Source organism: Scyliorhinus canicula, chromosome 2 (genome assembly GCF_902713615.1).
Source record: "Scyliorhinus canicula chromosome 2, sScyCan1.1, whole genome shotgun sequence".
Taxonomy (NCBI): domain Eukaryota; kingdom Metazoa; phylum Chordata; class Chondrichthyes; order Carcharhiniformes; family Scyliorhinidae; genus Scyliorhinus; species Scyliorhinus canicula.
In genome coordinates, this window is record NC_052147.1 from 163170416 (window position 1) to 163193750 (window position 23335).

At 47.2% G+C, this 23335-nt stretch overlaps 1 protein-coding gene across 5 annotated transcripts in view; it reads right to left on the reverse strand.

Moving 5' to 3' along the window:
* Nucleotides 1-23335, reverse strand: part of col6a3 (collagen, type VI, alpha 3) — a 294343-nt gene that overhangs the window by 144852 nt on the left and 126156 nt on the right. For 4 of the 5 annotated variants that reach the window (XM_038788411.1, XM_038788403.1, XM_038788407.1 and 1 more), the window contains exons 11-13: nt 4181-4774; nt 2289-2927; nt 389-490 (exon numbers count right to left, since the gene is read on the reverse strand). In XM_038788411.1, coding sequence (XP_038644339.1) covers nt 389-490; nt 2289-2927; nt 4181-4774 — 1335 coding nt within the window. The remainder of the gene's footprint in view (nt 1-388; nt 491-2288; nt 2928-4180; nt 4775-23335) is intronic. The other variant, XM_038788414.1, reaches the window with a different exon arrangement.

Consider the following 23335-nt stretch of genomic DNA (forward strand, 5'->3'; position numbering starts at 1 on the left):
CTGGGACCCAGTCATTCTCCACCCGTTTTGGCGCGGGCTCTGGGTGTTTCAGTTGGCGCCGGTGCTAGCCCCTCGGTGAGGAGTCGATGCCGAATTTCCTGTCGTGAAAGTCGACACATTCTATGCTGGCATCAGCACTTACTCTCCAGAATGGAGACCCCCACCCTTAAACATTATCCAACAGTCAAGTTAACTTCAATGAACAGTTGTCAGTGTCCTGAAGGCAGGCAACAAACCATTGAACCCACTCCCAGCTCTTTTGGCTTGAGGCTTATGTGATATTTTTGACAGGCACCAGAATATTTGACAGTACATGAATATTATTTATAAATATATGAACACTACTAATATTGTGGAAATATCTGAAAAAAAAACTAAATTCAGGTACCTTCTGTTGGAGCAACAGGTTCCTCTTCAGGTTTTATTGTTGGTTCTTCAGTAATTATTGTTGGAACGGTCAGCGTTGTCAATGGTATTATCACCTGTATATCTGACAGAGAGTGGAATCTATTTCACAAGTTACTAATCTGTTGAATCAGACATTCAGATTGATGCACCTATGTTTTAAGCTTGGTACCAGCAGGTTCTCTTACACCTTCAGCTATCATGGCCGATCCATACACTCTTTAGACCACAGCTGGAATATTGGGCACAGTTTGGGAGCCACGTTATAGGAAGGGTGTGAAGGTTTTGGAGAGAATCCAGAAAAGGTTTACAAGAATGGTTCCAGGAATTAGAAACTTTCAGTAATTAGGATAGATTGGAGAGGTTGGGACTAGTCTCCCTGTTGAAAAGATCGGTTGGAGGAGATTTGATAGAGATGGTCAAAATCATGAGGTCATTGGAGAGTGCAGATAGGGAGAAGCTGTTCCCACTGACAAAAGGATGAAGAATGAAAGCGCATAGATTTAATGTAATTTTCAAAAGAAACAAGGGTGATTTGAGAACAAAACTTTTCACACAATGAATGGTTCGGGTCTGGGATGTGCTGGCTGGAAGTATGGTGGAGGCAGCGTCAATCAAGGCATTCAAGAGGGCATTAGACGATGACTTGGATAGAAACAGTGTGCAGGTGTGCGGAAAAAAGGTGGGGAAATAGCTCTAAATCATGATGCCGTTCAGAGAACAGGTACAGACATGATGGGCCAAATGGCCTCCTTCTGTGCAGTAAAAAATCTGTGATTCTGAACAGAGCATCAACAACCGGAGACATCCATTGGACTGATCCATCATGATGCGTGGCAAAGTACTGCCTTTGCCTTCTACAGTATGGCTGACCATAAAACTCTCTTGCTCACCATCTGCCATCAGGTTTATTTGAAGGATCTACAAGCTGATCTTCTTGGCCAGGTTATGAATGCACCTTCCCTGAAGTGGGACTTGAACTGAGAGCTTCTAGCTCAGAGATAGGGAATGCTCCCAATGTAACAAAAGACCTTCTGTACCAGGGACACTACATCATAAAATCTGTCCTGATATCCTCACATGGATTGTTAAAGATAATCTGTGAGTTATTATGAAGGGTGCTAGAATATAGAGGTACAGGAATGTGGATTCTGAAATCCAGTATGACAAGGGCAGCACGGTAGCATAGTGAATTGCACAATTGCTTCACAGCTCCAGGGTCCCAGGTTCGATTCCCGGCTTGGGTCACTGTCTGTGCGGAGTCTGCACATTCTCCCCGTGTCTGCATGGGTTTCCTTCGGGTGCTCCGGTTTCCCCCACAGTCCAAAGATGTGCAGGTTAGGTGGACTGGCCATGCTAAAATTGCCCTTAGTGTCCAAAATTGCCCTTAGTGTTGGGTGGGGCTACTGAGTTATGGGGATAGGGTGGAGGCGTGGGTTAGGGTAGGGTGCTCTTTCCAAGAGCCGGTGCAGACTCGATGGGCCGAATGGCCACCTTCTATGAAATAAATTCTATGAAATAAGGAGATACTGTGGTGGCAGTGGCCCAGAATCAGGGACAAATCAGTGAACCCACACCCCCACTGAACCCTGCATATCCAGTCATGCGTGATATTTTTGACAAGGACTAACAGGGGCTGTTTAGCACACTGGGCTAAATCGCTGGCTTTGAAATCAGACCAAGCAGGCCAGCAGCACGGTTCGATTTCCGTAACAGCCTCTCCGAACAGGCGCCGGAATGTGGCGACTAGGGGTTTTTCACAGTAACTTCATTGAAGACACTCGTGACAATAAGCGATTTTCATTTCATTTCATTTTTCATTTCATATTGTTTGATAATGTACTCAAATGAGGCTGAAAAAACAAGAAGCTAAATTACGATACCTTCTGTAGGAGCAACAGGTTCCTCTTCAGGTTTTATTGTTGGTTCTTCAATAATTACTGTTGGAACGGTCAGTGTTGTCAATGGTATTATCAGCTGATTGTGTACATCAGACAGAGAGTGGAATTCCTTTACACTGAACATCAAACTTGGGTCAATTGCAATCTCTTCCAGCTGTGCTGGGTCCGTATGTTTAACTCCAACAGCGAAGGTCATTACTGCAGCTCGCTTCAGTGCATCTGCCGGTGCTTCCACATCATCACTGGATCTTCCCCCAGTAACAAGCACCAAAAACTGAGGAACATTTTCTTTTATCCGACTTCCTGCAGACCTAGTAAAATAATATTTAATAGCAAAGTCCAATGCTGAACCAGTGTTGGCCCTTGTTCCGCCGATCAGTCTGAGACTTCTGATATGAGACAGAAGTTCAGCTTTTGATGAATAAGTGTTCAGATAGAACTCAGCCTCGGTGTCATCGCTGTACTGAGCCAGACCTACTCGCACCTCGTCACTTCCAATGGCCAGGTTCTGAATTATTCTTGTCATAAAATCACGGACAAAAGGTAAATTTGCGTCTCCAACATTGTCTGATCCATCAATAAGGAACACAATGTCTCTCTCACTCATTTCCATTGGTAGAACTGGAAAAGGAAATTCACATCAGGTCAGCAATTAAATAATACCTGGTAAACCAATGTAATCAGATTTTACAATATTTCCTCAATTCTGCAACAATTGGGGCTTTAATAACTGATGTTTTCTCTATGTTTCTCAAATTTTGAAGACCCGCATCAGACTAAATCCATTAATTGCAATGAAAAGGTGTTTGAATAAGGAAAGACTGAAGAAAAATGTGCACAAATTTTTAAAAAGGGAAGCATGAGCAATCCTATAGTTCACCCATGTGTCTGATGTAGATCATCTCCAAATGGACTTGATTATGTTGAGAGGAATGAACTATGGATACCAATTAAGCTCAGTGTGAGAAACATTTTCACAAATGCACAAAGTTGTAAACATTCTGGGATTCTTTGATCTCCGAAACACTGCTTATGAGAATCATACTAGTTATATGGTTGTGCTAATGTTACCTGCATCTGGCAATGTTCATACTAAATGTGCACCAATCAGAACGATAATTCCAAAGGCATCAGAAGGATAGCTGTCAAAACTTCAAGTTTGTGATGTCTCCACTTTAATATCCCTAATTTCCCCATTTAAAAGAAAAGTTTAGACTTAAGGGAAGGCAATGGTTTGTAATGGACAGGAGTGGTCACAGGAAGGTGAGGAAGATGCTTTCTGTGCACAAGTAGCAATGATCTGGAATTGTTACCATTTAGGGTGATGGAAGCAGTGGCCAGCAATGATTGCAAAAGAAAATTGGACAGGCACTTAAACCTTGCAGAGTTACGGGGATAGAGCAGGTTTGTTTAGATTGGATTTGTCCATGAAGAACAAGCATAAACACAATGAGCTCAATGCCCTCATTCTGTGTCCTAAATGACTCGGTGACACAATATCATTGGGGAAAAGAATGAAATAGGTCAAGTCAAGTGTTCAAAAAAGAACAGAGCTGAATAGCTGCATCTCATCCCTATGTTTTCAAAGGTGATGATTGCATATACTGTATCTATTGCACTCATTCCTCTTACAATCAATTCAATTACACCATGTTAGGACTACATTGTACATCACTATGTTAATGTGCTGACACTGGCGGTGTTTATGGAGTATATCTTTAGAATTCAGTCAGTTAAATAGTTTTTTCAAAAATGTACAGATTGTTTAACCTCAGTCTTGGTGAGGCCACTCTTACAATATCAAAAATGTTCTTTCATTTTCTAACATAACATTAAGTGACCTCATTCAATCATGGTTTACAAAACTATTTTACCTTCAGTTGGAGGGATTGGTGCTTCAATCACAGACACTGCTCTCACTTTTGATAGTAGCTCTTGATGAATAGTTTGCAATTCCTGGAAGTCTCCTAGTTTGAGAACAGAATCAGGATGCAACACGATCTGTCGTAGCTCCGATGTGTCGGCACTCTTGGCTCCGATGGCAATAGGCACTATACCAGCCTGTTTCACTGCATCTGCTGCTCGTGCAACATCATCTCTGGATTTCCCAGCAGTGATCAGCACCAGGATTTGTGAAGCTCCAGCATCGCTCCTGCTCCCAGCAGATGGAGTGAAGACATTCCTTGTGACAAAGTCCAGTGCAGCACCAGTGTTGAGGGGCCTTCCTGTTTTCAATCTCAGCTTTCTCAATGCATTTAAAACCTCATCTTTGGTTGAATGAGTATTGAGGCCAAATTCAAGTCTTGGGTTTGAACTGTATTGTACCACAGCAACTTGATCTTTATCGGGTCCAATATCGAACTCCTGGATTACTTTAATCAGAAAATTGCGGACTTGAAGAAATGATTTTCCCATTCCTGGAGAGCCATCGATTAGGATGACGATATCTCTTTTCCTTTCAGATGTAGCTGAATATAAATATAAATGTACCAGATCAATGCATATCTATAACCTTTGAATACTCACAGTGGATGTAAAGATTTACCATGTTATTGTCATTTGTTATGGACAGGGAGGAGCGATCAACTGAATCCCCCTATTCCCCTCCTGCCTGTGATTAATGTGGTTTTCTTTTGGAAAGGTAGATGCATGTTTTTAAATCCAATTAAGCATCTGGTGAAATTAAAGAATCAGCAGCAGACTTGAGTTTGTAATAAACCAGATTATTCATTCACACATTGATTATGAAAGTCTAATCACTACATCACACACAAACGCACATATACTTAAGACAAATGCTGTTAAGTAGAATAGTGCACTTATATTCATAATAAATAGAATAGTAGTTCATAGTTTACATGTGTGCCGAAATACCCTTATTTCCCAATTGGCTCCATAAAGGAATGGGTTTGGCTGGATTCTCCAGAAATGGGGCTACGTCCCCACGCCAGTGTAAAAACCCTGGCGTTTCACTCTGAACTTTCCTTAAGAAACTCCTGAGCAATTCTCCTGCAGGGGGCTGGCAGGGCCCCGGAATGCTTCTCGCAGCTCTGGCTGTGGATACGGACCCCCGCAATTCTGGTCAGGAGTCCACGCATGCGCACAGCGGCGGCCTGTGGCGGCTGCGACGTGCGACATGGCGGACTCGCACCGCGGACCGTCATCAAAAATGTAGGCCCCCCACAAGATTGCGCAGCCCGCAGGTCCATGCTGCCCGATCGAACCCCTACCATCCATGAGGCCGCCCCGATGATCGATCCTCCCGTCCCTCACCAGGGCGGTCGCGGACTGAGTCTGCAGGTGCCACCCGAGGTTCCCGACGGTCGATATGTGATTAGAACCACGCCGTTAGGAACTCGGGCAGTTTTATGCGGAGAATCGCGGGGAGGGCCTCTGTCAATGGGCCCCTACCCGCGCTGTGTAGATCGAGTGTGAATGACTCCTGAGCCGGTCCGGATTTAAGGGTAAACGGCCATTCTCCGCCAGGTGCCGAACGGGATTTTGGCACAGAGGCTTGTAGAATGCAGCCTGTTGTTTCCACTCGAGTTCCAGTTCAGCTGGATTATAATACCAGGAATTGAACATTGGAGAATTCTCTCTGGTGATGACTTGTAGGCAGATCCTGGTGCCAGTTCCTGATGGCTGCCTTACCAGGAAATTAGGTTTCATATCAACTGACCATTGAGAGAAAAGAATCTATCTGGGAGACTTTTAGACAATAAGACCAAAGGAGCAAATTAGGCCACTCGGCCCATCGAGTCTGCTCCGCCATTCAATCATGGCTGATATTTTCCCATCCCCATTCTCGTGCCTTCTCACAATAACCCCTCATCCCCTTATTAATTAAGAACCTATCTACCTCTGCCTTAAAGACACTCAGTGATTTGGCCTCCACAGCCTTCTGCAGCAAAGTGTTCCACAGATTTGCCACCCTCTTGCTGGAGAAATTCCTCATATCTGTTTTAAAAGATCATCCCTTTAGTCTGAGATGGTGTCCATTGGTTCAAGTTTTTCCTACAAGCAGAAACATTCTTTCCACGTCCACTCTATCCAGGCCTCGCAGTATCCTGTAAGTTTCAATAAGATCCCCCCTCATCCTTCTAAATTCCAACGAGTACAAACCCAGAGTTCTCAACCGTTCCTCATACGACAAGTTCTTCTTTCCAGGGATCATTCTTGTGAACCTCCTCTGGACCCTTTCCGAGGCCAGCACATCCTTCCTTAGATACGGGGCCAACAACTGCTCACAATACTACAAATGGGGTCTGACCAGAGACTTATACAGTCTCAGAAGTATATCCCTGGTCTTGTATTCTAGCCCTCTTCACATGAATGCTAACATTTGCCTTCTTAACTGCCGACTGAACCTGCACATTAACCTTAAGAGAATCATGAACAAGGACTCTCAAGTCGCTTTGTGCTTCTGCTTTCCAACGCATTTCCCTATTTAGAAAATGGGGTGGGTTTCTCCCGCAATTGGCAGGGTGGCCCATACCGGCGCCTAGAGCGGAGCGAACCTGAAGAGCGAACCATCCCGGGGTCGGGCCGCCCGGAAATTGCGGAATCCTCCGCACTTCCGGGGGATAGGCCAGAGCTGGAGGGGTTGGCACTGCACCAACCGGCACCTAAGGGCTGGCGGGAGTTGGCGCATGCGCAGAATGCCGGTGTGTTTCCTGCGCATGCACAGGGGGTTTCTTCTCCGCGCCGGCCATGGCGGAGCCTTACAGAGGCCAGCGAGGAAGGTAAGAGTGCCCCCACGGCACAAGCCCGCCCGCAGATCAGTGGGCCCCGATCACGGGCCAGGCCACCGTGGGGGGCCCCACCGGGGCCGGATCCCCCTGCACCCCTCCGAGGACTCCGCAAGCCGCCCTTCAAGCCAGGTCCCGCCGGGATGGACCATATCTATTTCACGCCGGTGAGACTGGCCGAAAATGGGTGGCCGCTCGGCACATCGAGGCCCGGAGAATCGCCGGGGGGGCTGCTGCCAACGGATCCCAACCGGTGCGGCATGATCCCCGTCCCCGCCCGAAAACTGCCGCCGGAGAATTTGGCAGCCAGCGTTGGAGCGGCAGGGTGGGATTCACGCCGCTCCCCGGTGATTCTCCGACCGGCGGGGTGTCGGAGAATCCTGCTCATAGTCTATGCCTAAATTCCTCCTTTCAAAGTGCATAACCTCACACTTTTCACATTGTATTTAATTTGCCACTTCATTGCCCACTCTCCCAGCTTGTCCAAATCCTCCTGCAGCCCCCCAGCTTCCTCAATACTTTCTGTCCCTCTACAGATCTTTGTATCATCTGCAAATTTAGCAACAGTGCCCTCAGTTCCTTCTTCCAGATCATTAATGTATATTTGAAATGTTGTGGTCCCAGCACAGACCCCTGAGGCACACCACTAGTCACCGGCTGCCATCCGGAAAAAGACCCCTTTATCCCCATTCTCTGCCTTCTGCCAGTCAGTCAATCCTCTATCCATGCCAGGATCTTACGCTTAACACCATGAGCTCTGAACTTATTTAACAGTCTCCTAGGTGGCACCTTGTCAACGGCCTTCTGGAAATCTAAATAAATCACGTCCGCTGGTTCTCCTTTGTCTAACTTCCTTGTTACCTCCTCAAAGAACTCTAACAGATTTGTCAGACACGACCTCCCTTTGACAAAGCTGTGCTGACTCAGTCCTATTTTGCCATGCACTTCCAAGTACTTTGCGATCTCATCTTTAATAATGGACTCTAAAATCTTACCAATGACCGAAGTCAGGCTAACCGGCCTATAATTCCCCATCTTATGCCTCCCTCCCTTTTTAAACAGTGGTGTTACATTAGCCACTTTCCAGTTCTCTGGGACCTTTCCTGTCTCCAGTGATTCCTGAAAGATCATCACCAATGCCTCCATAATCTCCTCAGCTATCTCTTTACGGATCCTGGTGTGTAGTCCACCCGGTCCAGTTGATTTATCCACCTTCAGACCTTTCAGTTTCCCCAGAACCTTCTCCTTAGTAATGGTCACTGCACTCACCTCTGCTCCCTGGTTCTCCCTGAGCTCTGGCATCCCACTGGTGTTTTCCACCATGAAGACTGATGAAAAGTAACTATTCAGTTCGTCCGCCATTTCTTTGTTTCCTATTATTACTTCTCCAGCCACATTTCCAGTGGTCCAATGTCTATTTTTGCCTCTCTCTTACCTTTTATATGTTGTAAAAAAATTCTTCCGATCTTACTTTATATTACAAGCTAGCTTGCACTCATACTTCATCTTCTGCTTTTTTAGTTGTCCTCTGCTCGCTTTTAAATGCTTCCCAATCCTCTGGCTTCCCACTAAGCCTCACCACTTTGTAAGCTTCTTCTATAGCTTTTATGCTGTCCTTGACATCCCTCATCAGCCATGGATGCCTTGTCCTCCCCTCAGCATGTTTCCTCCTACTTGGGGTGAATTTCTGTTGTGCCTCCCTAATAACCCCCAAAAGCTCCTGCCATTGCGATTCCACTCTCTTCCCTGCTAGGCTCCTTTTCCAATCAACTCTGGCAAGCTCTTCCCTCATGTATTTGTACCAACCCTTATTTAATTGTAATAGTGGTCACTGCTCCCTAAGGGTTCCTTCACCTTATGTTCCCTTATCAAGTCTGCCTCATTGCACATCACTAAATCCAGAATTGCCTGTTCCCGAGTAGGCTCTGTCACAAGCTGCTCCAAAAAAAATCTTAGACATTCCACAAACTCCTTTTCTTGGGAACCACTACCAACCTGATTTTCCCAGTCCACCTGCATATTGAAGTCGCCCATGATTATTGTAATATTGCCTTTTTTACATGCCTTTTCTATCTCCTGATTTATTTTCTGCGCCACATCCTGAATACTGCTAGGGGGCCTGGACGTAACTCCCATCAGGGTCTTTTTACCTTTGTGATTCCTCAACTCTACCCACAGAGATTCTATGCCTTCTGATCCTATATCGGAGATCTCGCTGCTTAAGATTTTACAGCCTCCTGTGATTAAAGGTAAAGGTGACTTTTTGTTGCTGCTATCTCTTGCTGTGTTTTCTGTTGATAGCCCGGGGGCTGGATTCTCCGATTTTCTGGCTATTTCCTGCCAAATCAGTGCAATACGGCTATTGATCCTCCGTTTGGTGGGGGGCTAGAAGGCTGGCAGCGTAGAAACCCCGGCTCTAGCTGCCTATGTGGCCGAAGAATTCCTGGGTCCATGGCCGCGCATGCGCGCGGCAGCGTCCTGCAGCGGCCGTGCCCTGCATTGTGGTGACGGCCTGCGTGGACCCGGCCTGCCAAATAGTGTTCCCCCTTTGGGCAGGCTCGCAACCCCAGGACCACCCGCTAACAGTACCCCAGCCCCTGCCAAAATGCCCCTGCCCACGGAACGGCTCCCCCCCCCCCCCCCCCCCCGACTGTAGCGGCGCTGGACTGAGTCCGTAGCTGCCACGCTGAGTTCCTGACAAAAAAACAGCATGGGAGACACACACCAACGGGAACTCGGCTAGTCCGGGCGGAGCATCAGCGAGAGGGCCTCAGGGAATGTCCTGAGGCCGTCGAAATGGCGTGCAGCATACTCATAGAGTATGCTGCATTGGAGGGGGTGGAGCATCGTGAAAGCGGCCCCACCCACAATTTTGTCGCAAACACAAATTCTCTGGCCGATCGCCGAATGCAATTTTGGCATCGGAGACCGGAGAATCCCACCCCAGGTCTTTCAGGACCTTCAGATAAAAGTCATTGGCCGGGATTTTCTGTCTGCTGTTTTAGGGTGGGAAAGGCGGTGAGGACAGAATATCCTATGGGATTCCCAAAACGGCTTTCACGCTGGCTGGAATTGCTTATTTTGTCCCTGCCCCCCGCCAATGATGTAACGGGGTTCTCGCCATTCAATGATGGGGCCCCATTACCATACATTTTAATGTCATTCGTGGGTTTCCCCGCTCTATTATCCTTCCACATTAGCATTTCCCCTGCTGTCAATGTAAGGTGACGTTGATGGGGTTTACAACAGGTTTTGTATAATGGGAACCAGATGAATGGCCCCCATCAGGGTTGTACAGGTACACAGTGAACAATGAATACAGATCTACTTAAGACAACAATATATCATGAACAACCATGATTGAGAAGGTCCACTCGCATCAAAATAGACTCAATTTGTGAACTAAAAAACGAAAAATTGTTACCTGCTGTACAATAACAGTATCCATTCACATGTATAAAACATACAATGCTTATAACATATATAAATGTTTGTACAATCCAAGCATCTTCAAAGAAAGGGGGATGTAACTATATGGGTATTGTATGGGGGATAAAGGGTTAACAATTTCATGTACATACTTCTTACCACCAGATGGTGATCAAGAGCAATCACATATATATCACGTGACGACCCTTGATTCGGGGAAGTTGTTTTAGGCGCGAGAGAGAGCAGTTGTGTATTTGAGAGTTCTGTAGAGTTAGTCATAGCATAGTTTATTTCAGCAACCTTGTACTTAGGAATATGTTTGAATCTAGTTCAAGTAGTGTTAATAAATCAGCTTTGTCAATTTACATAGCTTGATGTTTTTTGTCAAACACAACGCATTCAAGACATCCAGACAAATAAAACAGAGAACATCACAGGTCCCAACATTGCCTCCTTTGCACTCATCCAGTAAAAGAGGAATAAAGTAAAGAAAAATTTAGAGTTTGGAGAGCACAGAGAAAATAAACTTTATTTCAGCGTTCACACAAAGAAGTTAAGTGTGACAGTGACCTTTCAGAATTCCAGGCATCAGTTATCCCCCAGTGCAGTTAGTGGCAATGGACGGGTGCCAAATAATAGCAGCAATCATTGAAGGAACCAAAATTTAAACAAAGATTTTGGTGGAGATAGTGTCAAAAGAAGCTTGCCACGTGCTCTGTCTGGAAAGTTCCAGAACTGTGCTTCATCTCCTGTGAGTATCAAGTAAAGTAACACATACACTGAAACAACTAATTGAGAGCTTGGGGAATTTTGCAAAGCCGGTCCGGAAGGAATAGGCTGAGCTCAGTGTTACCTTGTTTGAAAAAATAGAAGTGAGGTGATGCTGAAAACTTTGTGGCATCTTTGTGCTTATGCAAGCCTTCCCATTGTACAAACAACGGGATATTTTGGCACTATTGGACCGTATGATGAAAGCATCGAGCGCTGGACCTCATGCACTGAATCCTTCAAATACTTTGTACAGGTGAACAAAACTGCAGTGGACATAGTGGTCTTGACCAACCTGAGCATGATGGGATGTTGGGGGTGGGGGGGGGGGGGGAACTTTCAACCTCCTGTGAAATCTAATGCAACCAGAAATCCAGGCTCAAAAACCTCTGATGGGATTGTGGGGATATTGATTGGCCACTTCTCACCTAAACTTTTGGTCATTGCCAAGAGGTTCAGGTTCCATAAACATAACCAACGAGATGGTGAATCAATCACACAATTTGTAGCTACTCTGAAGAAATTAGCTGAACACTGTGGATTTGGAGATGTCTTGAACAACACCATTAGAGACAGACTACTGTTGGGTTAAAAAGTGAAGCTATCTAGGAATGGCTGTGAACAGAAAGTAATTTAAACTTAAAGAGGTTGTGATCTCTATGGAATTGGCAACTAAGAAAGCAACAATTAAATTTGAGCATTAAATTTCATAAAGTATCAGCTGAGACTCAAGCACATACAAAGGTTCGAAATTGCCACCGATGTACAAACTCTGGTCCCGCAGCAGCAGACTGCTGGTGAAAAGATGTAAAATGTGGAATTAGACTTCTGGTGGTGGCCATGAGCTGAGATCTCGCATGTAAGGTAGCTCACGTATGGAATCCTTGAATACGACCTTTGAACCCCATCAACAGGCACCAAAACCATCCACAACCCCCGCCCGCAGCCTAACTCCCACAAACCGCATAGATGGGGGGAAAAAATGAGATAGAGCCAACCGACTAGCTAAAAAGACAGTAAGGACAAGGGGAGAGAAACCTCAGCCTCGTAGCCAGCAGCCACACGAGGTGATATGGAACCGGGAAGGACCGACTTCACAGAGTTCTTAGCGCAAACCCAACCGCTTATAGACAAACCCATGGGCATTGTTACCTCTGAACTCCAAAGACACAGGGAGGAGCTGAAGAGAGACCTCCTGGCAGCTTTAGAAACAGCAGTGGAGGCAGCAATGGCCCCCATGGGGGAGGCTATTGCCTAAATGGAGCGGTGACTTGAGGCCCAATGTTCAATGGCGAGAGACCTCAAGAAGGCCGCCATGGACCACAGATTGCAGCATTCGAAGCTGAGGTGGTGAGCCTGATCAAGACCCAGAACGGCCGAAAAGAAAAAATAGACAACCAGGAGAACAGGTCTCGATGCCAAAAGCTTAGAATCGTGGGGCTGCCAGAAGGTATAGAAGGGTAGAACCTCACGGAATACAAAGCGGCAATGCTCAGCAAACTGGTCGGTAAGGAGAGCTTTGTCAAGCCCCGGAGGTGGACTGTGCCCATAGGTCGCTTTGGCATCGGCCCAGAGACAGGGAACCTCCACAGGCGATAATTGTAAAGTTCCATAAATGCCAGGACACAGAGCGGATCCTGAGGTGTATGAAAGGTGTGAGAGGGTGCAAATGGGAAGGACATTTCCTCTTTTTGTATCAAGGCATTAGGACAGACCTAGCCAAGCTCCGCGCCAAATTTAACAATGCCAAATTCACCCTCTATGAAAGCAAGGTGCCGTTTGGCATGCTTTACCCTGCCAAGGTTTGGGTCACACACCAGTGGAAAGAGTATTTTTTCGACATCCCGGTAGAGACCAAGAAATTCATCCAGAAGTATGGCCTGGGCAGGCAGTGATAGTGCAGATGGGCTAGAATGCGAGATGCGAGCACCGAGAGGGGCAGAAACGAACATGGGCAGTGGTGGCGGGGATGGGAGGAGAGGAGAGTCAGATAGGGTTAAACAGGGAAACCTGACCAAGAGGGGAGCTGCTTCACTTGTGAGCAAGCTGGTGCATGGGAATACAGTGAAGGAGGAGGTCACGGTGAGGAAATGAATAAATGAATGTGATAAAATTAGAATTATTAGTTAAGATAGGATAGATGGTAGGGCCGGTCCGATGTTAGTTGGGCCGGTCTGATGGTCGTGAGCTCACAGACAAAGGACAAAGAGATTTAGCCAAAGCCTGTTTGAAACTATCGGGGGAGGGTGACCGCATGGTGAGCAAGGTGAAAAGGATGCTGGGGTTACAATGCAAAGTGACCAATTAGGATATAGGGCCAGGTCAGGAGGTGTATAGAATGACCAATGGGAAGCTTATATGTGAATCTTACTGTGATTTTGAATATATCAGCAGAAGTTTCTTTGTATACTCTCTCTCTTTATTCTGGGCTCTCAGAAGACAGTGTGTGTGTCCTGAGGTCCTATGGATTGAGTCAGCCTTGCAAGTTAGTTATTATTAAATGATATGATACCTGCAAATCCATCTCAGATTTTATTGAATCTAGACTGACAGCAAATTAACCAGGAATCTACAACGGCACGCATCCCGGGAGGGAGAGAGTGCGCGCCTGGCAGGAGGGAGGGGAAAGACAGAAATTCAGGGGAAACTAAGGGCAAAAGAAGGGGAGACTAGGCTGCCAGAAGGGGGAGGGGGGTCTAGGAGGGGTAAGCACAAGGGTAAGAGGAGACAGGCAGAAGAGACAGAAGTGGGGGATGGTAGAGCATTGGTTGCACCAGACAACTCGTAGAGATAGCGAAAAAGAGGAAGCAATTGGTGTCCATGTTAAACCGCCCAAAAGTGAGGGCAGGCCCGGTCAGATAGGGCCTGACGCATAGGGTGAGTATGGTTAACCCCACAGGAATGGAGGGCGGTGGGTGCAGTCGTTTTCCCCCCATCCAGATAGCTACATGGAACATGAGGGACCTCAACGGGCCGGTAAAGAGATCCAAAGTCCTCGCCCATCTCAAGTGTATGAAACTGGACGTAGCTTTCCTACAGGAAACTTACCTGAGAGAGAGGGACCGGCAGTGGGTAGGGAAGAGCTGGATAAACATTTCACTCATGTTTTGACACTAGGACAAGAGGAGTGGTCACATTAATTAACAGGACAGTCTCATTTACAGCGACGGGCACAGTGACGGACCCAGGGGGGCAGTATATTATGATCAGCGGGACCCTGGAAAACTGGGACAATGCAGAGTTTGTTAAGAAAATGAGGGTCGATGTCCTGGGCCTGGACACCCATCGACAGATCATGGGAAGCGACTTTAATAGGACACGACATTGGACAGATCCAACCCCAGGCAAGGTAACGTGTCAGGCATGGGACGGGAATTGAATACCTTTGTGGACCAGATGAGCGAGTGAGTAGACGTGTGGAGGTTCCACCACCCGGGAGAAAAATAATCCTTCTTCTCCCAGGAAAGGCCTACTCACGGGTAGAGCTTTTTGTGGCAGGGAAGAGGGTGCTTCCAGGAGTAACAAAGATGGAATACTCCGCAATTATATTCATGTGTCGCACTACATCGAGAGTTGGAGAAGGGAGGGACCCAATCCCCCTCCCCCACAGAGGCTGGATGCAGCTCTCCTCACTAATAGAGAATTCAGTACTAAAATACCCAAGCGAGGGCAGCATTGTGGCTCAGTGGTTAGAACTGCTGCCTCATGGCGCCGGGGACCCAGGTTCAATCCCGGCACCAGGACTCGGTGTGGAGTTTGCACATTCTCCCCATGTCTGTGTGGGTCTCACCCCCACAACCCAAAGATGTGCAGGGTAGGTAGATTTGCCATGCTAAATTGCCCCTTAATTGGAAAAAATGTTTAAAAATAAATAAATAAATAAAATATCCCAAACCATCAACGATTATGTATCCTGCAACCAGAATGGGGAGGCCTCATCCTCCACGTTCTGGAGGCACTGAAGGTGGTGACCAGGGGTGAAATTATATCCTCCAGAGACTTAGGGACTGGAAGGAAAGAGAAACCAAGCAGCAGCTGATCGACTCCATACTGGAGGTGGATGATCGTACTCCACGGCTCCAACCGTGGAACTGTTGGCGGAGAGGAGAAAGCTGCAGATGGAATTTGACCTGCTCGCCACACGGAAGGCAGTCCACCAGCTCTGCCGACATGGGGACCTTTTACGGATATGCAGATGAGGCCAACCGCATGCTGGCACACCAGTTGAGAAAACAGGTGACCGCGAAAGAGACAGCTCAAGTCAGGAACAGTAAGGTAGGATGGTAGCGGCCCCAAACACGGTAAAGGTGGCCTTCATGAACTTTTATCGAAGGCTATACACTTCTGAGCCCCCGAGAGGGTTGAGGGGGTGGAACAGCTCCTGGACAGACTGGATATCCTGGTGGTGGGGGAGGACAGGAAACAGGAAGCACCGCTAGGGTTGGGTGAAATTGTGGAGTGCATCAGCTCCATGCAGTCAGCGAAAGCGCCGGGACCACACAGTGTAGACTTTTACAAAAAATTCTCAGCAGCATGTGGTATTATCATACTTGAAGGTAATGTAAGGGTTAATGAAATTTCTACCAACAGCCACTACAGGGAGCAATCCTAGAAATATATAAGGGATGACGCTCAGCCTTGTGGGACAGAAGGTTGGAGTAGATTGTAGGAGCAGGAGCTGGCAAGGAGTACTGAAGATAATGAAGGAGCAAGAGGGGGCGGCTTAGTGGCATATGGTTAGCACTGTTACATCACAGCGCTCGGGTCCTAGGTTCAATTCCCGGCTGGGTCACTGTCTGTGTGGAGTCTGCACGCTCTCCCTGTGCCTGCGTGGGTTTCCTTCGGGTGCTCTGGTTTCCTCCCAAAGTCCCGAAAGATGTGGGGCGAGATTCTCCGACTCTCAGCGGCGGAATCGAGCTCAACGCGGGGCGGAGAATACCCCTTAACGGCATAATTTCAGCGCGATTCTCCATGGACCCGCCAGTTACGAGCGCACGTGGTCAATGCGGCGCCGGTTGGGGGCCGTTGGAACAGGCCCCCGCAGTGATTCTCCACAGTCGACCGGCCAAACTCCCGCCAGCGTGGTTTACATCTGGTACCACCCGGCGGGCGCTCAGACCCACAGCCGTGGTGGAGGTCCTGGTGGGGGGCTGATTCCAGGGAGGGCCTCAGCGATGGCAAGGCCCACGATTGGGGGCCACCGATCGGCATGCCATCACGATCTGTGGATGACCTACCTTACTCCACGTGGGCCCGCTGTGCGGCTCCGCCATGTGTGGCTCCGTCTGTGTGGCTCCGCGCATGCGCGGCCGTGCGGTCTGGACAGCAAGGCCCCGCCAGCAGTCAGAGCTGCGGGATGCAAGCCGGGGCCCTGCTAGCCCCCTTGAAAACGGAGATGCACCCCAGACTTTCGAGGAAAAAGTCCAGAGTGATTCTCACCCGTTTTCCGGTGGGTGTGGGGACTTAGTTCCCAAAAGGGAAAATCCCGCCCGTGCTGTTAGGTAAATTGCACATTCTGAATTCTCCCTTTGTGTAACCGAACAGGCGCCGGAATGTGGCGACTATGGGCCTTTCACAATAAATTCATTACAGTGTTAATGTAAGCCAACTTGTAACAATAACGATTATTATTATTCTAGTTAATGAGTTAGTGAGTTAGATGTTAGATGAGTATAGTTTAATGTGTGTTTTATCAACTGTTAGTTCTTAGGGATAAGTGTCGAATCCAATTGTAGGGTTAAATAAATAGTTTTGCTAGTTTATAAGACTCGTTGTTCTCGGATCAACACTACACATGGTACCAGACGTTTGTCCCTGAAAACTGGAACAGGTAGATTAGCGAAGCCACCATAAAACAAGAACCAAGAAGATTGAACGAAGCAATCAAGCCTCTACATCTAACAGAACATCCGTGAAGCAATATGGAGAGTCTGCGGAAACCGCATCAACTCAGAACAGACAGTAAATTGTGTAAAAACTGGGCGTTCTTTAAGCAGCAGTTTGAAGTTTTTTTTTCAGCATCAGCATTCGAAAATGCTTCAGATTCTAGAAAAATAGCGCTCCTCTTAAATGTGGCTGGAACACAAGCTCTAGAGTTGTTTAATTCGTTTGAATTTGATGTGGATGAGGACAAGACGAAGTCCAGTGTAATTTTGCAGAAATTTGATGCACACGGCACAGCATAAGTAAACAAAACGTATGAACAGTATATGTTCAGGAAACAGCTGCAATATAGTGGGGAGTTGTTTGATGCATTCATTATGGCGTTAAAATTGAGAGTGCAGTCATATAATTTTGCCTACGCATCGGATTCCATGATTCGAGATCAAGTAGTGCTTGGAATACAAAATGAGCGTATGTGTGAAAAATGCTTAGAAAACCTTTGCTATTATTGCAAGAAGTGATTAATATGGGCAAGGCTAGTGAGCAGGCATCAACCGAATATGCCACGTTTGTAGCGACTGAAAAGGGTGCAAAGACTGGAAACCTGGCCAATGCCATTGAGGTTGTGGTGCAGCACAGCAAACTGTGCGCACCGGCAGTACGCAATAGTAACAATGACGTCACGAAGGGGGCACGGTTGCCCAGTGGTTAGCACTGCTGCCTAGGATGCTGAGGACCTGGGTTCAATCCCAGCCCTGGGTCACTGTCCTTGTGGAGTTTGCACTTTCTCCCCATGTCTGCGTGGGTTTCATCCCCACAACCCAAAGATGTGCAGAGTAGGTGGATTGGCCACACTAAATTGCCCCTTAATTGGAAAAAAAAATTGGGTACTCTAAATTTAAAATAAAGAAAAACAATGACATCACGAGCGTCATGACGTTCACAAGCAGTGGAACCGCCCGCATGCAAAAAAAATGTCCGCCGCTGGGCAGACAGTGCAGGACCTGCAACAGATTAGATCACATTGCAGCACAGTGCCATTTTCCACAGGTTGTTTCAGGACACTGATTTAGGAAGTCTTACACTGACTACAGGAAGATAAAAAGTGTCCACAGAGAAGAAAAAGTATTGGATAACTCAACCAAAGACAGCGAACACGAGCAATTTGGAGAAGAGGACACCTTCCTAATAGTGACAGTCACTGAGGTTACTATAATGGGGTCCAGGTAAGTAATCCACTCCAACAAAAGATCAGTCAGAGATGGACCGTAAAACTCAATCTGAATGGCACAGTATTGATATGGATGCCGAAGCGAATATGATTTTGCGGAAGTCGTTGCTGCAAGCAAATAAAACACCAACCATAGGGAAGTCTAGGTGTCAACTAGTGGACTACAATGGGAATACGATGGTCATGGAAGGTACATGTCTTCTGTTTGAGAGATATGGAGACATTGAAATGCCTCTAGATTTTGAGGTGGTCGATGATGATCAGATATCAGTAGTAGGTGTGCAAGCTTGTACAGCATTGGATCTTGTCCGGAGAGATTATGCAACAGATATGGCGATGGATCAAGAAGAAGAAGACTGGGAAAGTCCAGCATGTTTATTTGAAGAGCCGGCAGATGAAGACTGGGAAAGTCTAACCACTGTAGGTTACAGCAAAGATACCGATGAGAAATCGGATGATAAGAAACGTGAAGAGGACTAGGAAGGTCGAGACACGTTATTTCCTACTACTGAAGTAGCGATCGCTAGTAGCAGTGATACAGGATTGTACAAAGGCTGATGATAGTAGTGTTACATGTGGTAATCCACCACTGTGTAATTGTGTGTGTGCCTGTATTAGGGGATGTACAGCAGTATCTGTATTACAGGTTTGTCGGTAGCCCCTGCCGGCTAGCTCCGCCCACATGGAGCAGTATAAATATTCATGAGTTCTCCTGAGCTGCCTTTCTACCAGCTGCAAGGATAAATATCTCACGGTATTTATAGAATTATCATAGCATTTACAGTGCAGAAGGAGACCATTCGGCCTATCGAGTCTGCACCGGCTCTTGGAAAGAGCACCCTACCCAAGTTCAACACCTCCACCCTATCCCCATAACCCAGTAACCCCACCCAACACTAAGGGCAATTTTGGACACGAAGGGCAATTTATCATGGCCAATCCACCTAACCTGCACATCTCTGGACTGTGGGAGGAAACCGGAGCACCCGGAGGAAACCCACGCACACACGGGGAGCATGTACAGACTCTGCACAGACAGTGACCCAAGTCGGAATCGAAACTGGGACCCTGGAGCTGTGAAGCCATTGTGCTATCCACAATGCAACCGTGCTGCCTCAGAATTTTTGTAATAGTTTCCCACCACTGAAGTTAGACTCTCTTGTACCGATTCGAGTCTTTATGTGCAATTGATAGCGTATCAATTTATTACCGTGAGATGTTTATCCTATCATTACAGTAAACAGGTCACTAGAGAGGACAGCAATGAAAAGCAGCCGTCAAGGAGATCAAGACTTCTTGGACAAGTTGGTTCCAGACGTGGAACACCGGGGGCGGGATTCTCCGACCCCCAGCCGGATTGGAGAATCGCCAAGGGTCGGTGTGAATCCTGCCCCCGCCGTCCTCCAAATTCCCTCGCCCCCCAAAAAATCGGCCCGGCGTGCGTCGCGCCACCTGCCTCGGAGAATGGCGGGGTCCGGCGCGACTCAATGGGCCCCGGGGCTCCCTGAATTCTCAGCCCCGTGATATTGCCGAAGTCCCGCCCGTTTTTTGCCAGTCCCACCGGCGTACATTGGAGTAGGTCCCTCACCTGCGGGACCTGGCAGCGTGTGCGGGCTCCGGGATTCTTGGGGGGGCGTGGGGGGATCTGGCACTGGGAGGTGCCCCCATGGTGGCCTGGCCCACGATCGGGGCTCACCGATCCATGGGTGGGCCTGTGCCATGGGGGCACTCTATTGCTCCGCACCGGTGGCTGTACCAGTCCGCCATTGCCGGTGCGGAAACGAAGCCCTTTGCGCATGCGCGGGGGGGGTTGATGCCAGCACACACTGGCGCTCCCGCGCATTCGCTAACGCATGCCGGCCGTCAGAGGCCCTTCAGCGTCGGTTTGCGTGGCGCCAAGCCCCTTTCCCGCCGGACGCCGGTGTGGCTCATGCACTCCGTCCCACCGGAGTTGCCCGCTCCACCGATTACGGCAGAATCCCGCCCCAGGAGATCGAGCATACACTTGAACATCCGAAAGGAACTGATGTTACAGAGCTTGATGGTACATCAGAGAACCCTGAGGGCACGAATGGTAGACAAGTTGGATTTGAATTGATAAAGAATCAAGGAACTGATCCTGAGCACACCAAGAATGCTTCGGGTACCACAGAAAATAGTCAGAGGTACGACAGTGATACCATTGGATGATTTGATGACACATGGCACTTGCATGGCAGGCAAGTGTTGGAACGTGCAGTTATGCTTGACGACAAGACAAGGGACTGCAGCACAGTGTGTGCAACACAACTACCATTCAAAGTAGAATAGACAGGTGTGTGTTGCAAAGGCCAAGTTCAAGAATAATGGCACCAATGTCTGGAAGAACAGGACATTGTTCACAACACAATAACATTTCAATGGTCGGGAAGTGGTGATTCTTGCTGACACCAAACAGACACCCAACAGGGTAGGCACAGGGAACATGAAACAATATCACACGCACAGAAAGAGACCAAATCAGACGACAAATATGATTCAACCATTCAAGCATTTGACTGATTGGACTGATGAGCTGTTGGTGATGTGACCATTACCGCAGTAAAGACTGAGTGCTTAATCAAGGTTATGGACTGTAAAAAGTTTGAACAGTTTAAAAAATGAAACATTGTTAACCACCACTCAAACATTTGTAATGACAAGACAATGATTTTACTGTATATGTTATTAACAATCTCCATTTATCTTAACAACGAGAATTAGAAAGAAGGGGGTTAATAGGTTATGTAGGCATTGCTACTGCATGTCTGATTACACTACGTGCAATAAGGATTAAGAAAAATATCTCAAAGTGTACTAATTTTTCTTTAGTAAAAAGGGTATTATCATACATGAAGGTAATGTAAGGGTGAATGAAATGTGTACAGACAGCCACTAGAGGGAGCAATTCTAGAAGTATATAAGGGATGACACTGAACCTTGTGGGACAGAAGGTTGGAGTAAGTGTTAGGAGCAGGAGCTGGCGAGGAGTACTGAAGATAGTGAGAGAGCAAGAGAGGAGTTAATGAGTTAATGAGTTAGTGAGTTAGATGAGTATAGTTTAATGTGTGTTTAACCAACTGTTAGTTCTGAGGGATAAGTGTCAAATCCAATTGTAGAGTTAAATAAATAGTTTTGTTTGTTTACAAGATTTATTGTTCTCTGATTAACACTACACATCAGAGCCCTCTGTTTCGAGCAAGGCAGAGAACAATACACAGCACTGGCCCTGCACTTGCGGGAGATGCTCAACGACTCACTGGCAAAGGGGACCCTGCTGCCCACTTTGGCGCAGGCCTCGATCTCATTTGTCTACAAAAAGGACAAAGACCCGACAGAGAGTGGATTATAAAAACTCATCTCTCTTAAATACTGACATGAAAATCTTAGCGAAAGAACTGGTGAGGCTTCTGGAGAGTTGTTTGCCAGAAGTGATCGCAGAAGATCAGACCGAGTTTGATAAGGGCAGACAACTAACAGGGAACATCAAATGTCTGCTGAACATAATAATGATCCCATCCGGGGGAGAAGACACTGTCATAATATACATCCAGGTATATGATGGAGTGCAGACAGGCAGTGATTGACACACAGGATGATCAGTGAGCACACAGAACACAGCAGCCAATCGCCAGACAGGCCACGACCACAATAAAGCCAGAGGTCACCAGTTTTCCTGCTCTCTCGGGATCCAGCCTCTGAGAAAGTCAAAGCTCGTGAGCAGCAGCTAGTACAAACACTATGTGGTAGTCAGTTAGTCTGGTCAGGTTAACCTCAGGTCTCCAGTCAAGTCAGCATAGTGTCAACTCACAGTTAAGCATGTATTATAGTTACTCATAGGCCATTCACCTGAAGGAGCTGCGCTCCGAAAGCTCGTGTTTGAATCAAACCTGTTGGACTTTAACCTGGTGTTGTAAGACTTCTTACTGTGCTCACCCCAGTCCAACGCCGGCATCTCCACATTATGTCTTGTCTGTTCACTCTCCTGAAGAACACTCTCTCAGAAAGAGCGGGAAAGTCTTTCTTATACCATCTGATGATAGTGAGCACAGTAAGAAGTCTTACAACACCTGTTGGACTTTAACCTGGTGTTGCAAGACTTCTTACTGTGCTCACCCCAGTCCAACGCCGACATCTCCACATCATGATGATAGTGAGACATCTAGTGTTGAATTGACTGTCCTACATTTACATACATCGATCATGTATATTCATAGTAAGAAGTCTTACAACACCAGGTTAAAGTCCAATAGGTTTGTTTCAAACACGAGCTTTCGGAGCGCAGCTCCATCCTCAGGTGAAGGAGCTGCGCTCCGAAAGCTCGTGTTTGAAACAAACCTGTTGGACTTTAACCTGGTGTTGTAAGACTTCTTACTGTGCTCACCCCAGTCCAACGCCGGCATCTCCACGTCATGTATATTCATATACAGGGATCACTACAGAGGAGAGGGACTGATTATAGTGTTCAGAGGGTCAATGAAAAAACCAGGCTAATCGGCCATTACAACTTTGTTTAGCGGACTTCGTGCTCTCGTACAATTTAAACCCGCATACCATCACTGGGGCCACCCTGGCTGAGTTGTTCATGGGCAGGCATCTCAGGGCCCGGCTTGGCCACATTTTTCTAAATTTGCTGGGGAAGGTGGAGGCTAAGCAAGCCTCACAGAAAGTCCACCATGATACAGCCAATAATAATATCAGAAAACCCAGGGTACGATGTAATGAAAAGTTTCTAAGTGTCGTTTCAGGTGGATTAGGCTGGGAGTTTCGCCCTTGCTCTGTCAGCGAGTCCCTGCAATGTAATCATACTTACCCATTTTTTGGGGGTCCCAGGGGAGTTTCTCTGAAGGCTGGCCCACACTCAGAATTTTATTTATCCCTAGGGAGCTGGACCCGCTGACCAAACCGTGCCTCAGAGATCGGGTCACAATTTTGAAAGGGTGCCCGATCTC